The 15,639-nt window shown below is 39.6% G+C and overlaps 1 protein-coding gene across 1 annotated transcript in view; it reads right to left on the reverse strand.

Moving 5' to 3' along the window:
* TOPAZ1 (testis and ovary specific TOPAZ 1) overlaps positions 1-13,750 on the reverse strand; it is a 36,116-nt gene extending 22,366 nt beyond the window's left edge. Inside the window, exons 1-5 of the mRNA XM_062603588.1 lie at positions 12,969-13,750; positions 8,074-10,534; positions 7,030-7,056; positions 3,850-3,917; positions 875-1,014 (exon numbers count right to left, since the gene is read on the reverse strand). Of these exons, the coding sequence (XP_062459572.1) occupies positions 875-1,014; positions 3,850-3,917; positions 7,030-7,056; positions 8,074-10,534; positions 12,969-13,539 (3,267 nt within the window). The 5' untranslated portion in view covers positions 13,540-13,750. The remainder of the gene's footprint in view (positions 1-874; positions 1,015-3,849; positions 3,918-7,029; positions 7,057-8,073; positions 10,535-12,968) is intronic.
* Positions 13,751-15,639: the final 1,889 nt, after the last annotated feature.

The raw sequence follows: 15,639 nt of genomic DNA on the forward strand, positions 1-15,639 counted from the left end.
TTGAAGGAAATGTTTCTATTCTGCTTTTAAATAACAATTTTGCCAGGGAAACCGATTCCCTACTGTTTGATTACCTTATCCATTTTTTACCAGTTTTTAGCCATGTGGCTTTTACAGTTTAACTTATCCAGTTAAAAACATTATTCACTCTTGAAGTAGTGGAAAGAAGTAAATGCTATCAGCAGCTATGTCTGAGTAGCAGCAAGCTGTAAATTCCAATCCATTATAAAAGTAGTAAATAGCATAAAACTTCAAGTCATAAAAGACCTACACTTACCATCTACAGGAAGGAAGACAGAGAGAGTAGAAAGGTCAGATAAAGTCACTGAGCATGAAAATGGTTTAATGTTCCCTCTGAACTACCAAGTAGTCAATATGATAATGTAATGGTCTTTCTGCCCAAGTAATGAACCACAGAATGATCCTCCTCGGATGTATGATGGCTGTGCAGCTCCCCAGCTTTCCAATAACATGCCATCCTTCTGAGACAGTGTGGTGAGAAGCATTTAACACCAACTTTTAAAACTAGTTATGTTATGTAAAGATGTCACATATGCACAGTAGTACTCTTAGGTATTCTCTGGAACAGTAATTTTCATACAACTGGTAATACAGAGTTGCTGCAATAACTGATATAACTATCTTGTTGTGTTTCAAATTTGAAAATGGGTTATTAGTGACAATTAGTGACCGAAGTTCTGTCAAGCAAAACTTACATTGTCAATAGCACAGTAAGCTGTGAAACACTACATTCTTTTTTTACAGGAAATTAAAAATTCTGTTGATAAACCAGCATCAGTAATTAAAATTATCCAACTACATGGACCATCATTTCCTAAACTACTTAGCAACAGAAAACATGATTTCTCAGTACCTTTTCATCCACGTCAAAACTCTTCAGAAGTTCATCTAATTCTCTTGATTGCCCATCTTCAAGAAAGCTTTCAGTAACACCTGTAACAGTCCCAAGAGGACTGCTTCCTCTGGATGAGTTGTGGGTTTTAGTGTCTTTAGCTGAAAATGTATAAACACATTTCATATTTCCCAAGCTACAAGACAACAAAGCTTCTACTTCCTAAATATGAAAAAGCCTTAATACTAATGAGATTTAAGAAATCCTAGGACTTCCTGAATGCGAGATTTATTTGTAAAATTATTTCACCCTTAAAGCACAAACACTTTCAAATACATATGAAATTGAATCTGTACTTAAAATTCTATCCAAGCTATAGAAGAGGTTTATTTATATAATATTTATTTCAGTATTTTAGAAATAAATTCAGTTAAGCTTTGTTATTAAAACACAGCCAAAGATACATATGGTAATTTCCTAAGCAAATAAAGAGTTAGCCTTTGCTGCAGAAGCGTGTAAGTTTATTGTAATGACATGATGAAGCCCTGTGTCCAGCAGGTCGAGGGAGGGGATTCTCCCCCTCTGCTCTCATGAGACCCCAGCTGGAGTACTGTGTGTAGTTCTGGGGCACCCAACACAAGAGGGATGTGGAGCTGTTGGAGTAAACCTAGAGGAGGCCACAAAGATGATCAGAAGGCTGGAGCACCTCTGCTATGGAGACACGCCGAGAGAGATGGGCTTGTTCAGCCTGGAGATGAGAAGGCTCATATATCTCATATATATATATCAGTCTTCCAATACCTAAAGGGGGCCTACAAGAAATCTGGAGAGGGACTTTTTACAGGGACATGTAGTGGCAGGACAAGGGGGAATGGCTTTAAACTGAAAGAGGAGAGATTTACATTAGATATTAGAAAGAAATTCTTTACTGTGATGGTGGAGAGGCACTGGCATAGGTTGCCCAGAGAGGCTGTGGATGCCCCAACCCTAGCAGTGTTCAAGGCCAGGTTGGACAGGGCTTGGAGCAGTCTGGCCTAGTGGAACGTGCCCTGCCTGTGGCAGGGAGTTGGAAACCGGATGATCCTGAAGGTCCCTCCCAATCCAACCCATTCTGTGATTCTGTAGACTAAATTCAGAAACTCAAAATTCCTGTAATATAGTAAACACAATGAGAATTCAGTGTCATGAAATTTCAGCACCTTTTGCAGACACCACAGGAAACGAACAGAAAGTAACTACAGCTTTCTGAAGCAACTGTGCATGTGCAATGGAAGAGCTCCGCATAGAGAAAAAATTCACTATTTCATTGTATCACATGAATAAATTTCAACTGCACCACACTGTCCAGATACAGGAAGAATCAGATTATTATTGGAAGGGCTTTTATCTTAATAAGTCACTGGTCTCTGTATAACCAGCAATACAAGGCACATCTGCTTGAAGACAACGTAAGATTTCCACTTGACAGATGAAGAGTATTGATGTCATCCATAATACCTTAACTGTAGTAATTGCTGCTCTTCTTAGACTGTGAATCCCCTGAGACAAGAAGCCATGGCCTCACTACATAACACAAGACGTGAAAGCAGTAATACCTATACATTCCTATGTATTTATATATTTCTAAATAAATACATAAATTGTGGGTAACTACCAAAACCAAGCACTTTATTTTGTTCTGTGCAGGTCTTTTAAAAAAGTCATATATCAAAGATAAGCTACTACGTGCACTGTTAATCTAACAGTATGATGTGATCCTTAATTTCTCACATCTGTGAAGAAGGACAAACTTAAATCTTTTTATTCTTTTAACCTTGAACTTCATTAGAACATGAAGCAAAACAACAGTCCAAAAAAATGCAGAAGTTACTAAACAGTACAGGACTCGTTGCCAGGTCTGTTTTCAATCACCTCAGTACTGCAGATACCATGGTCCCTCTGGCTCTTTACATGGCCAGAGGCGTAACTGTGTACTTCCTCCCTACTCATCCTCAGGGAACTTGAGTCTGTTTCTTGGTGTCTGAACAATTACATCCTCATTACCTTTGATTTTGCCTTCTTATCACTGAAGCCTGAAACTTTCGCTCCCCCAAATAGTTACTATTCACTCCTTTTTCTCCAGGAGGCTGCATCTCCCCAAACCATTCACTCATTCTACATGAAAAGTATTTCTTTCTACATGAATACATTAATATAAAAACTAGCACAAGACATACTGTCGCAGAGACTTTTCAAGGTTGCAACAAAAACAATACATAATGACCAAGTGTTACACTAACAGCAAGCTGACAAACTGACACCAGAAAGGGGAACACCAAGAACTGTCAAAACCAGCATCAGCACACTGTGCCTTCTCCAGTGTGTTAGTTTTATTCTCCTGTTCCTTCAACCTATCTAAGGGAAACTTCCACATCAGACATACTTTGCATAGTAGGCCTGTATGCAAGCTGTAGAAAACAAAACAAATCACACTCAGATGCTGCCTACTTGGACTGTTGTGCTTAAAATAGGAAGAAAAAAAATGAACAACTCAAGTATCCTTCTCTAAAAAAAAAGCATCCTTAAAAAACTGGACACCATCAGAAGAATGGGCATAGCATCTGCAAAAAACAAAAAGTACAACCTGGAAAAAGAAACCTATTTTAAAATTCTGTCTGCTAATTAAGAGAAGAACAAAGTGAGATTGTGAGTCAGCCTCCAAAGCAGTATCACAGTACTCAGTGTCTTACTATAAAAAACAACCAAAACCCAGTACTATCAACACACAAGTACTAAAGAGAAGTGCATGTTCCCTGTAAGACTCAGGTTCGCACCATTTCAAGACACCCACTTTATATGCGTTAAGAAACAAAACGCTGTTACGATAAAAAGGTATTACAGAAATGACAAATTCTTACTTTATGTGGAAACCAGAAAGTCCTGGTTTTGTTACTGAACACCTTTGTGGTTACTATCTCCTCTTGACTATGCATTCAGAAATCTCCAAAGACTCTTACCTTTTAGCACCCAATCACAGGAAATTTCAGTATCATCTGACATTCCAGATTCCTGTATGGTAATGTGTCTGTTTCGGAAAAAAAAGTGTACTTAAGATTTCTATCTTGCACAAAGGCAATATTAATCTAACAAGTTACATAAAATTAAAGTTCTCAGTAATACTTTTAGCTGTGGACAGAATCCTTACAGTCAGCACACTGTCATGAGACAGTTCTTCACACTCTTTTGGCTTTCTTATAGCCATCCTTACAAATACACACCTAAATGAGTTAACCACCACCAAGACATTTCAAATCTCAAAAGCTGTCAGTAAAAGCTCATTACTGCATTTCACCTTTGTCTAAAATACCAAGAAGGGAAATCTCTGTAGAGCAAATTACAGAAATACTGTACTAATGAGCCAATTCATCAGTTTCTACAAAATGTGATTTATGTTAATATTATATTCATGACAATTTGCATAACAATGAATCTCGAATAGAATAACAAACACATTTGTTCATAGAAATATACTTCACCTATTTTAAACATAAGTTGGAAAAAAGGTAAGTATTTCTCCTCAGAAAAGCTCTAACGATAAAAATACATAGTAAAATATTACATATCAAATATATCAAACATCATCATCACTACAGATCTTGGAAGCCTACCCCTAGTAAATGACAACAAATGTAATGACAGCAAGCTGCCTAGTAAAATGGAACAATGAAAATTTGCAACAACCTAGTGGAAATGAAGAAGTTCCCCAGTATGTGTAACTTGGAATTATGCAAACATTCAGGCACAAATATTATGAGACACATTATGAAGCAAAGTTGAGTAAGTTACAGCAAGTTTGCAGAGACAAGAAGGTTATTTATTATAGGCAAGCTCTCTGTAGGCTTACTTCCCCTCTCCCCCACATTGTATGGGAAATGCAAAGTTTGAGTGATTTTGCCTGTAACAAGTTACTTTCTTTTTGTAAAACTGCAGTGCAGACAGTTCCAGAAAGCTGTCATCTTCATAAACACTGCTTAAAACTGAAAATATTAAACAGCATCAAGAAACTGAAATCTTCATATTCAGGTCAAAAGCTACTTCCAAATCTTTACCAGATTCTCCTAATTGTGTAGTGTGAAACAGAAGTTATTTGCATTTTGGAGCTCAATCACTGTTGTGACCAGTATGTTCTCCTTTTGAAGGACATGTGCTCTCATTATCTGAAATTTGGAAGCCAAAAATTATTATCCTTACATTTTCATAACTAAAAATACTCCTCCATCTTTTAAGGTCACAAACAGTCAAAGATGAAAAGCTTCATTAGCTAAACATGTCTTGGTGTTTAAATTCAAAACTCAAACAAAATGGATCCACACTAATAGTTACGCATCTGCAGTGGCTAATAATTGCCAACAAACACTTGTCAGTGACTGAATCAAGCAGGTACAATCTTCACACAGTTTCAGTGCTTTGGTTTATCAATGAAACTTGAACAAAAAATATTACTTCATTATAGGAACTGTAATTTTGACAAGCTGCTAGATCTCAGATTTTTGTAGTGGGAAGAACACTACAAATTAAGGCACCAGTCATTTCCCTTGCAGTTACAACTTAAATGCTATTAAACTCATCAGCAACACTCAACACATCCTAAAAACCTTTTTAAGAACCCAGCTATACTGTCAGAATAACTTGCTAGCAGAACTACAGTTCCTACTGCTCTGTACCAACGCCAGATCAAAGTATTAGTACACAAGATGTACTGAAGTCCATCCTCATGCATTTATGCACTAAAACAGTTTTAACAAAGATCCAGGTTCTTTCTATCATCATCTGCCTGTTCTCATTAATCTGAAGGGAAAACCATAACAAAAGCTATGTATTGATAAAGAAAACATTCAGCAACAGCCACCATGTGCAGCCAGTAAGCATTTGTATTGCTCTTCTACCTAAGATCACCAAATTACATTCATCTAGAGTGTAATGGCTAACATTAACCAAATATTAAACAAAACATGCATATAAACTAATATTTATATAAGTTAGACATGGTTTACCATAGTGAAGTTCTGACTCGCTGTTCTACATGGACAGATTGAAGTATCATTACAAGCTAATATGAAGCTAATGTTGCAACAAAGCAAAACTGAGTATGCATAAAATAAGAAGCCAAACAAGCAAACATACGCAATAGCCTAGAATACCTCTAAAGAAAAAAAAAATTAAAAAGGATATTAACAGAAACAGTATTTTATTTTAAAATATGTAGTATGATGTCAGTGTAACTCTGCCAGCATAATCACTTTGGCAAAGACAGCTGAAGTCCCAGCTGTGTCTGGCGAACACTAATAAAAAAAAACATAGCAGTATGAACTGGTCATTATCTGGTATTATTAAGGGATACAAGTACCTGATAAACAGTAGTAAGGTTTACTGCCTTATTTTAATATTGTCATACTCAGTTCATTAGTATGTTCCTGACTGTTACCAACTTTGATCAGTCACTATCCAATGATCTTTGCATTAAATTATGGAATTTAAAAAGCAAAACCAGACAATTTTGCCTGCTTCTTTAGCAAATTAAGGGGAAATTCTAAGAAATAAGAGGCCTGCATTTTTACTTTCCTTGGCTGGTGGCAAGCAAATTCAGCAGATCCAGGAAGAAAGCTGAAATTTGACTTCAAACAAGTTCAGTTTTCATCTCTCTAAAGGCTGTGATAATGTTACTCTCAGTGTCATTATTACTTAAGGAAATATTTATCCTCCTTACAAAGTACTTACAAGATCCAATAAAATTTTCAGTTAGCATCTATACAAATACCAAACTTTACTACCATAACCAAGATGAGAGTGGAAAGGGCTTGAAAGTTCTGATCTTCCATTCTGTGCAATGCCTAGACAGCCAGTTGGAAACCATCTCAGAACAGCCATTATTACCCTGGGGTAATATACAGCAAACACTCATTCTGTTATGTAGTGTATATAGGATACAATATATACACTGTACACAAAATTAATAGTAATTCTAATAAATTTATTATGCTAGAGCCTAGCTGCTTCTTGAGGAGTTTGATGCTCCTACTGAAGATTTGCCCTGTTCTTCAGAGGCTTGTTTTTGCATAAGCTTGATTCTGCAAAAATATTTAATACATTAACAACTGAAAGTTTTATATTCTCATGTTTAAAAAACTGTCCAGTACCTCAGAGAAGATTTTCTTCTTTTTCTTCTTTTTGCACATGGGTTTAATGAAGGTGAAAGGATAAGGAGAGCAAAGAGGAAAATAAATTAATGCAGTGGCATAATGTTGAAAATAATTAAAACATTTTATTTAAAATAAGGATAAAGCCACCCAGAAAGTGCACAGGAAGAAAATTAAAACATCCCTCCCAATACAAAAAAAAAATAATCTTCAGAGGAAAATCTTACATTATTTGTATCTAAGCTCTGTTTTCCTTTGTATGATGAAAAATGTGATCTTAAACTCATCTTAAAACTCATTTATCAAACACAAGTATCACAGTTTAGAGAGAATACTAGTCTAGACAGTTGATGAGTTCCTCTGTCCCATGAAGGACTACTACCTCTTCTACAAAAGCTTTTCTACTTTAAACTTATCTTCCCCTTCAGTGACTTTATGATCATCTCAACCCTCCAAAAACCTTATTACCTAGTTATTAACTCAGGATCATAAACATCTATAACATGTAAACCACATTACAGATTTAAAAAATACTCACATGTCTGGGGGTAGAAGAAAAGCAGAGAAGAAGAATGGCAGAATGGAATACTACTGTAGAGACAACCATTTACTTGTACAGATCCAGCAAAAGAATATGCTACACCTAGAAAGCATGCTAATATTCTACCACCTCACAACTAAAAAAATTCTCTCAAAGGGATAGCTGCTATCTCAAATCAAGTCAGGTATTTAAAAACATTGAGTTATTAGTCAAGAATATTACTCTTCCTAAGTTTTGTTTGTACTTCCATATTTCACTTCACTTGGTCTAAACCAGTTCTTTAGGACTATATTTTCCTTCAATGCAGATATAATCCTAGTTCTTACGAAAAACAAATTATTTGCATTCAGAACATTGTCATACCTCAATCAAATTTTGACATTTAAATTCAACCAACAAATTGAAAAAATTCTGTAAGGAAGCCTGACCACTACAACCAAAGTATACTGATATGAGAACAAAGTACTTAGGATTATTGTAGTAAAGAAAAATGATATGCATACCTAAAATTATCACCTACTGAATCTTTCTTTTCTGAGGTAACAGGACACTCAGGCTTAAGATCCTGCTTTTCATCTTTAATGGAGATGCTATCATAGGACTCCTTCACAGAACAATTTTCACAGTCTGCAAGTTCAAGCTTCTCTTCATTATTGTATCCAAAAAGGTCAGGGTCATCCTGAATCACATCAATGACAAGAATATCTTCCTTGTAAGCGTCAAGAATATCTGGAGTATTTTGACTTTGGTGTTCTGAAAGAGTTCCACTTGATTTGTTACCATCATTTATTTCTAATGCAGCAGGGTGGTCAGCTGCATTCCACGAATGATCAGGAAAACTTGATTTTAGTACACATTCAGTACCATGGAAATCAGGCACAGGTGACTTTGGCTGTCCATCAGGAAAAGGATGTGGATATAAAGAAGAATGTTCAGAGAGAGTAGACAAGGTTGAAAGGTTTTTAGGGCCATCATGCTGGAAGTCCTTACTGCTGATCTCATCTGCTTTTTCTTTTGTTGAAGCTGTAGATGTAGCATCACTTGAAGTAGCAAGAGGCCGCTGCTCAGAATTTACCAAGAAAGTCTCTTCACCCATCTTCTGCCTTCTTGAAACACTACTGCTGTCAAAAAGCTCTAGTGGACTAAAGGTTTTTTTTCCAAATGAATGGACAGATTCCAATTTCCTGGATTCAGGCTTGTTTCTGCATAAAGGAATTTTGAATTTTGTCAGTTTTTCAGTGTTTAATGCTTTCATTAGCTTTAAATCAGAAAATATCTCTTTCACTACTGATGTCCTACAGCTCAAGTTCTTTCTGTGTGTGTCATGTGTAGATGTACCTTTCCGGACTGTCACAGACAGGTTTCTTTTTGTCACAGTTCCTTTTTTTTTATTTTTTTGCTTTGTTGTAAAATTCAAGGTTGCTTTAACTTCTTGCACATCTTCATGGCTAAAAGTCACAGCACTTCTATCTGTATGAATGGGGGATTCCACATTTTCACTGCTCAAAGTCTCATCAATATTCATGGGAGACGATCCTGGTGTTTCAAGTGAAGTCAGACATCCAGTATTGGAATCTATTATTTTGCATGTAGATTCTTTGTTAATTTCTTCCAATGACATAGGGAAATCCAACTGTCTCAAATTCCCAATCACAGCATTGCTTCCTACAGTTTCAACACTGCTTTGATCAGAGGATTCCTTGAAGGCGGCCCTTACAAGTCTTTCTCCTTCTGAGCAAGACCCAAGATTTTTATGAACCCATTCAGAAGTCCTGGCACAAGATTCAAAAGGCCAAACATTTTTACCAGTCATAGGTACTGTTCTTTGACAGGTAATCTGATGCAATTTCTTATTAACTTTGTTCAATTTTTTAACTGTCTTGCTTTTGTGACTGTTAGAAACACCATGGACCTCATCAGCTAGCACTTTCAGGCTACCTGAGGCAGCAGAATGATGTGCCACACTGTTTGAATTTTCTTCTTTTGCTGTTACTGAGAGCTCCGATCTCTTCTTAAAGCCATCTTCAAACACAAGTGATTTGGTACTGTTCTTTCTCCAGACTGATATATTTTGTGCTTCATGAGTATTTCTCCCTACATGAAGATTTGATGCATGATCACATGAAGGTGACAGAGTAATTTCTTCATGATTTAGTCCCAAGACTTCAAAGGAACCTGACCTGGCAAGTGCTGCTTCTGCTTGTAACTCATACTCACTGCCATTAGCCGTGTCTCTGAATATATTCTGCATTGCTGATTTCTCAGCAATTTTCTTCTTTTTCCTAGGCTTTCTACCAATATTCAACCTTTTTCCCCTTAAAGACTTTTTGTTTTTGCTCTGACAGCATGAAAAACACTCTTCTCTGTTTTGAGTTTTTTCTTTATTGAACAATAAACCACCTTTTATGAGTGATCCTCTGTTTTGCATTCTACTAGTGCTGCAATTCATATCACTCTGTTCTACAGTACCATCAGGAAAAACACGCTTTCCTTTATCCTGGGCTATATGGATGAATCCATTCAATTTGTAACTGCTGGTAGTTCCATTAGCTGAAGACTTCACAAATGTATTGATGTAACTACAGGCCTCTAATCTCACAAATGGATTCTTTTCTGTTGCACAGAACAAGCCATTGCAATGGTTTAGGGCTTTTCTGAAATGTTCAGCATCACATTTTGCAGATACACTTCTCACTTCTTCACGTGTAGTCACACTAAAACTTTGCAAGCATTTGACTTGATCAGTTCTGGGTTTCCTTTTTTTACACTGCACACCGGACTGTTTTGTTACAGAATGGCATAGAAAGTTCTTGCTTTGGGTCCCACCTAAAGCAGCAACTGCAGGAGATTTACAGTAGTGAGGTTCCTTTTCCTTAGAGTCTTCTGATGGGTTTTGATTTGTCTTAAGCTTCTTCACAGCCTGTGTACCAGAATCTTGCTCAATTGCTTTCCATTCTTCCTTCACTGATTAAAAAACAAAGAAGTGTCATTAAAGAGTATGGTAAGGGGAAAAAAAAAACCAACTTTTTTTTTTTTTTATACAGAACAGAAAACGTTCAAGGCTACTAAAGAACACAACACCATATAAAGCTAAAACACTTCTGTAAAGTTTTACTAATTTATTTTAAATTAGCACTATTAGCAGACTTACAGTAACAAATTATATTTTGTCTTCAGAAACAAATGTAAACAGGACCTTAAGGTGTCATAAAGACATTGGAAGTAGTATATTTAAGACATAGGTGGAAACCAAATTAGAGCAAGTCTGGCAAGAAAATGCAGATGCTGTTCGCACACTTGGCTGTACAATCTTTTGTTTACATAGTAGATTCTCTGTATTAGGAAAGCTTGTTCCTAAGAATATAGTAATTTATTTTAGATATATAGTCCAACCAAATGTATCAGTCTGTTCCAAGAAGATTCAGGAAAACTGTGGGACTTGCATTTTTATGAAGTACTACCTTTTATTTAAAAATAAAGATGATGTAAAAAAACTGTACAATCCAAAAGTTTCACCTGGAGAATGGACTCAAGAATGTACCAGCAGAATGTTGAGGGTTTTAGATCTTACTTTTCAAAGTAAGAAAGATACAATTGTAATATGTCTCTTTTTCTTTTTTAGCATATGGTTTATAGATAAAATATTAATAATAACCTATAGCAAATATTTATCTTTTGAATGCACCTGCTTTGAAAGTAAAAAGAATCTTTCAGACAGCTATCCTGAAAAAAAAATGAGACTTTTAAAAATTCTTTAAAAATTGCTCCATATTGATACAACACTCTTAAAACACCGAAACACAATCTTTTTTTCCTGCATCTTTCAGGGTTTTGCAGAGAATAGCTAATAAAACCCCAAAAGTTCTGAAAACAAAACCTATAAAGGCAAGACCAAACCAAGACAGCATGATGCATATTCAAAACCAATCAGATAATATACAGGTGAATGAAGAATTGACTATTTTCTCTTTTGGCTTTGCTGAAACTACTGCTTCCTTTCCTGCTTGTGCCTGACCTTCTATGTGTAAATGAACTGACCACTTCTGAGGGGAAAAAAGAATAAAAAGTTCTTACTTGGGGCCTGTAGCTGCCAGTGTCACTTTCACCCCCTGCACCCAGAAAGAGTATCTGGCCTCCTCTCCTTTGTGCTAAAGAACTGCTTTTCTCCTTCAATAAAAACCTTTCCTCTTCCTAAAATTCTGTTTTCTCCTAAGACTGGTATTCACAGTACTGTAAAGCAGACCCTAGCTCGTATCTCTGTATTCTTGTGCTAAGTTAGTAGCCATCCACTAAGAGCTGTTTTTAACTAAGAGTACAGGCCACTCTTTCTTGTGCTCACATCCACACAGATACATCTGCAAAAGAAATATTATCTCCTGTTTTTTCACCGTTTAATGGGGTCTTACTGCAGCTCCAGTCCCTTGTCCCAGGAACCCAAATTCTGCACCTGTACTTCTGCAACAAGGGCACAAGTGCGTATCACTTTCCCCTAGGCTGTCTGCTCCTTCCTAAGGGTTTGAGCTCTGCTGCTCTTTTTTCATGCAATACTTGTGGATCTTTCTGCTGGTTATTAGTTGTTCTTGGCCACCTGAACCCTGTAGCCACTGTGACACCAATGCATTTCTGTCCATCTTCCCCAGATTCACTGCTCCTCTCTTGCACTCTGGATACTGCATATGCAGTTCCAGCAAGGCACATCTACCCTTCTCTCTGGGCCCTTGTAGTTTTAGTTTCATTAAGGAGGCCCTGCCTTTCTTGCTCAAGCATCTCTTTCCTTTCTTCTGCATCCCTGACTTTCTTGATCCAATTAAAGAATTTAGGGCCTACAAGGATGCTGGGGAGGGACTCTTCATTAGGGACTATAATGACAGGACAAGGGGTAATGGGTTCAAACTTAAACAGGGGAAATTTTCGTTAGATATAAGGAGGAAGTTCTTTACTGTGAAGGTGGTGAGGTGCTGGTACAGGTTGCCCAAGGAAGTTGTGAATGGTCCTTTCCTGGCAGTGTTCAAGGCTAGGTTGGATGGAGTCTTGGGTAATATGGTTTAGTGTGAGGTGTCCCTGCCCAATGCAGGGGGGTTGGAACTTGATGATCTTAAGGTTCTTTCCAACCCCAACTATTCTATGACTCTATTATACCCATCTGACTTTTTGGGCCTATCTACCTCTTCCTGAACTGCTGGTTCAGACAAGGATTCCTGAGCCTTCTCAAGATACGGGATTTGCATCTTCAGTATCATTACAGAGTTAGTGCTTTTCACTTCAGTACTACATGTACTGTTTCCGAGTTGCAGAATCTCTGGTTCTGGCAAACAGGAAATTCCATGTCTCTCTATGCTCTTGATTTCCTCCTCTGAGGATGCGATTTGTAATTTTATTTCCATAAAAGAATACTTGCCTTTTTCTCCTGAAATCCCTGAGCTCTCCTGGAATGCTGAGTGGTTTAGTTCTTCTGAGTTCTGTTCTTTCCTTTCAATCACTGCCAAGAATTTACTTTGCAAAGTAGTTTCTGAGAAAAATCGCTGCTGACCTTGTTCCGTCCTTCTCCTTCTAGTCTTTCCCCAGCATGTGACTGCAGCCACAGTAGCTGCCTGCCAATTTTCACATATAGCAGTGTCTGAAATTGGCAGCTCTAGACCCTTGTTGATTCTGGAAATCCTCCTGCATTGTATCTGCTTGTTTTTTTTAGCTGGGAGTCTCTGGCTGCTCTCACCTTGCTCCTTCTGCATGGGTGCAGGAGGAGCAAACTGCTCACACAGAATGCTGGAGAGCATGGCAGGTTGCAGACAGCAAGGTAAGCGCTGCTCAGGTTTTCTCTCAGGTACCAGGTGATGACTCTGCTTGACTACCAACATGTTACCTGCCTCACATTCTACCCCAGCGCCCAGAGAGCTTGGGCTGGCGACCATCTCATCAGCCAACTTTATATCACTGCCAGTTACCACCTTCCCTGACCTTAACTGCGGCATCCTAATTGCCTAGAGTCAGCAACAAAATCCACTCACCAGCGCACCTTTACCAGCAGCACCCCAGCTAGTCTGGCACCTAAGGCAGGCAGAGGCCTAACCAGGAGGGGAGTACAACCTCGCTAAGGCCTCAGAGTTCACGGCCTGACAGCAAACAACCTCAGGCCTCCTGAGGAAAGCAAGCCCACAGCCACCAACGAGCGATCGCCCATCACCCCCCGCAGCCCGGTGCGGCCCCTCACCGCGCAGAGGGGTCTGCGCCCCAAGGGCCGCGCCGCGGCCACCCGTGCCACGCAGCTCGCCGCCTCCCGCCGCAGAAGCCGCCTGAATCACCCCCGCGCCACCCCACCGCTCCCCTCGTCCCGGCCCTCGTCCACCGATCCGTCCCTCGACGCGTCGTCTCAGCGCCGCCTGCCCGCACGCGCCACTCGAAGGGAGAGGCGGATGCCGGCGGCAGGGGTTAATGGCGGTGCGGCCGGAGGGGGCGGGGAGCGAGAGGTGGTCGAGGGCGTCGGCGTGAAGGAGGCCGCGAGGGGGAGGTGTCGGGGTGGGGAGGACGGTTGGCCTGGGGGGAGGTTTAAGGATTATTATGCGCGGTCTTGTGTGCTAACACTTACAGTCAGGAGGACAGCAGGAGCTGTGGCCACCCCGCTGTGCGGGTCCTCTGGCAGGGTCAAGGACGCCGCCTTTATGAGGAAACCTCTTCAGAGTCGGCTGCGGATGGGGTTGGCAGACGCTGCTCCTCTGGGCCACAGAGCTAGGCTGGGTGGTGGTTTCCGAGCTGCAGCTGGGGAGCCGTCATGCTGCTCTCTTGATGCCCGAAGCCCCGTGCCGCAGTGGCCACAGGGTGAGAGGCTACCAGGCCTAGCCACAGCCTTGAGGCCAGGGGATGCATGGCCCAAGGTGCCAGGGGCCTATGTAGAACTGCTAAAACCTGTGAAGTGCCACATGGTGGCAACCGGTCAACTCACTCGGAGCTGGAGTCGGGTAGACACCCCCCCCCCCCCCCCCGCCCCGGCGACTGCCTCGCTGTCCGGTTTCTTCACCTGTTTCATCCACCTCAGGTAAGCAATCACCTCGTTTGCCCTGAGCACTGAAGGGGCCCTCTGATACTGAGGGGTGATATACTTGTTTCCATAGCTGTGGCCTATGTAAACTTCGTATTTCAAATAAGGCAGTTTCTGAGGACTGCAGTTAGCAAAAAAGTAGCTCAACTAGTTAGACTGTATAGTCAGAAAACAACCAAAGTTGGTGTTTGGGCTTCAAATGTGGTGATAGCTTCAACACAAAGGTAGGGCACCAAAGTTTCAGGACCATCCCCTGAGTGATAATGTGAACACATAAAAGTAAGCTTACAAAACCAATGTTGTACAAAGATTGAATCTAAATGGTGAGTGCTATGAAAATCATAAATAATTAAACTTCATAAGGTGATGCTTTAATGCCAGCAATGCAGTCAGCAGCATCACAGGTGGTTGGCAAATAGGACTGTGTCCCTTTCTGTTCACAGGTGGTCCTTGAGGGAATGAAGTGCCTTACTCAGATTCATTACACCCTGACTTATTGCTTGGAGGTGTTCACATTTCATGCACCCTAGTTTGAGACCCATGCACAGAAATAAAGCTTTTTTGTCACTACTTTCTAGAAGTGCAGTATTGGCAATGTGAAAGAGTAGCTGAAGAGTAAAGGCATATTCTACCAAATGACATTGGCTTATTATGTGACTTCAGCTCGTGTTACTCACTTCACCTCTGTTTCTCCACCTATAGGTAGAGCTAATACATCGCTGCCCAAATAAACACAGCGGTGGATTTTTGGCAAAAGCTGTCCATAGATGAGGAACAACAGGGAGGCTGGGGAGCCAGTAACTTCCTTTTGCTTATCATCTTAGGTTGAGCATACATTCTTAAGTACAACAAAAAAGTCACTGAGTGGCTAACGAAAGCTAAGCAAAGCAGAAAATACAGATTTCTTTGGTAGTTTCTAACCCAGCTCAGTAATGTGCTTTAGGTCCTTCAGACAGAAAGGGCCAAATAGAAGAGGGTTAACTGCACAGCATGTACCATTGTCAGTGTTCTGCAAAGCTGTGTTTAACAGAAAACA

Source organism: Pezoporus occidentalis, unplaced genomic scaffold (assembly GCF_034315485.1).
Source record: "Pezoporus occidentalis ecotype Australia unplaced genomic scaffold, CSIRO_AGI_Poc_V1 ctg80, whole genome shotgun sequence".
Taxonomy (NCBI): Eukaryota; Metazoa; Chordata; class Aves; order Psittaciformes; family Psittacidae; genus Pezoporus; species Pezoporus occidentalis.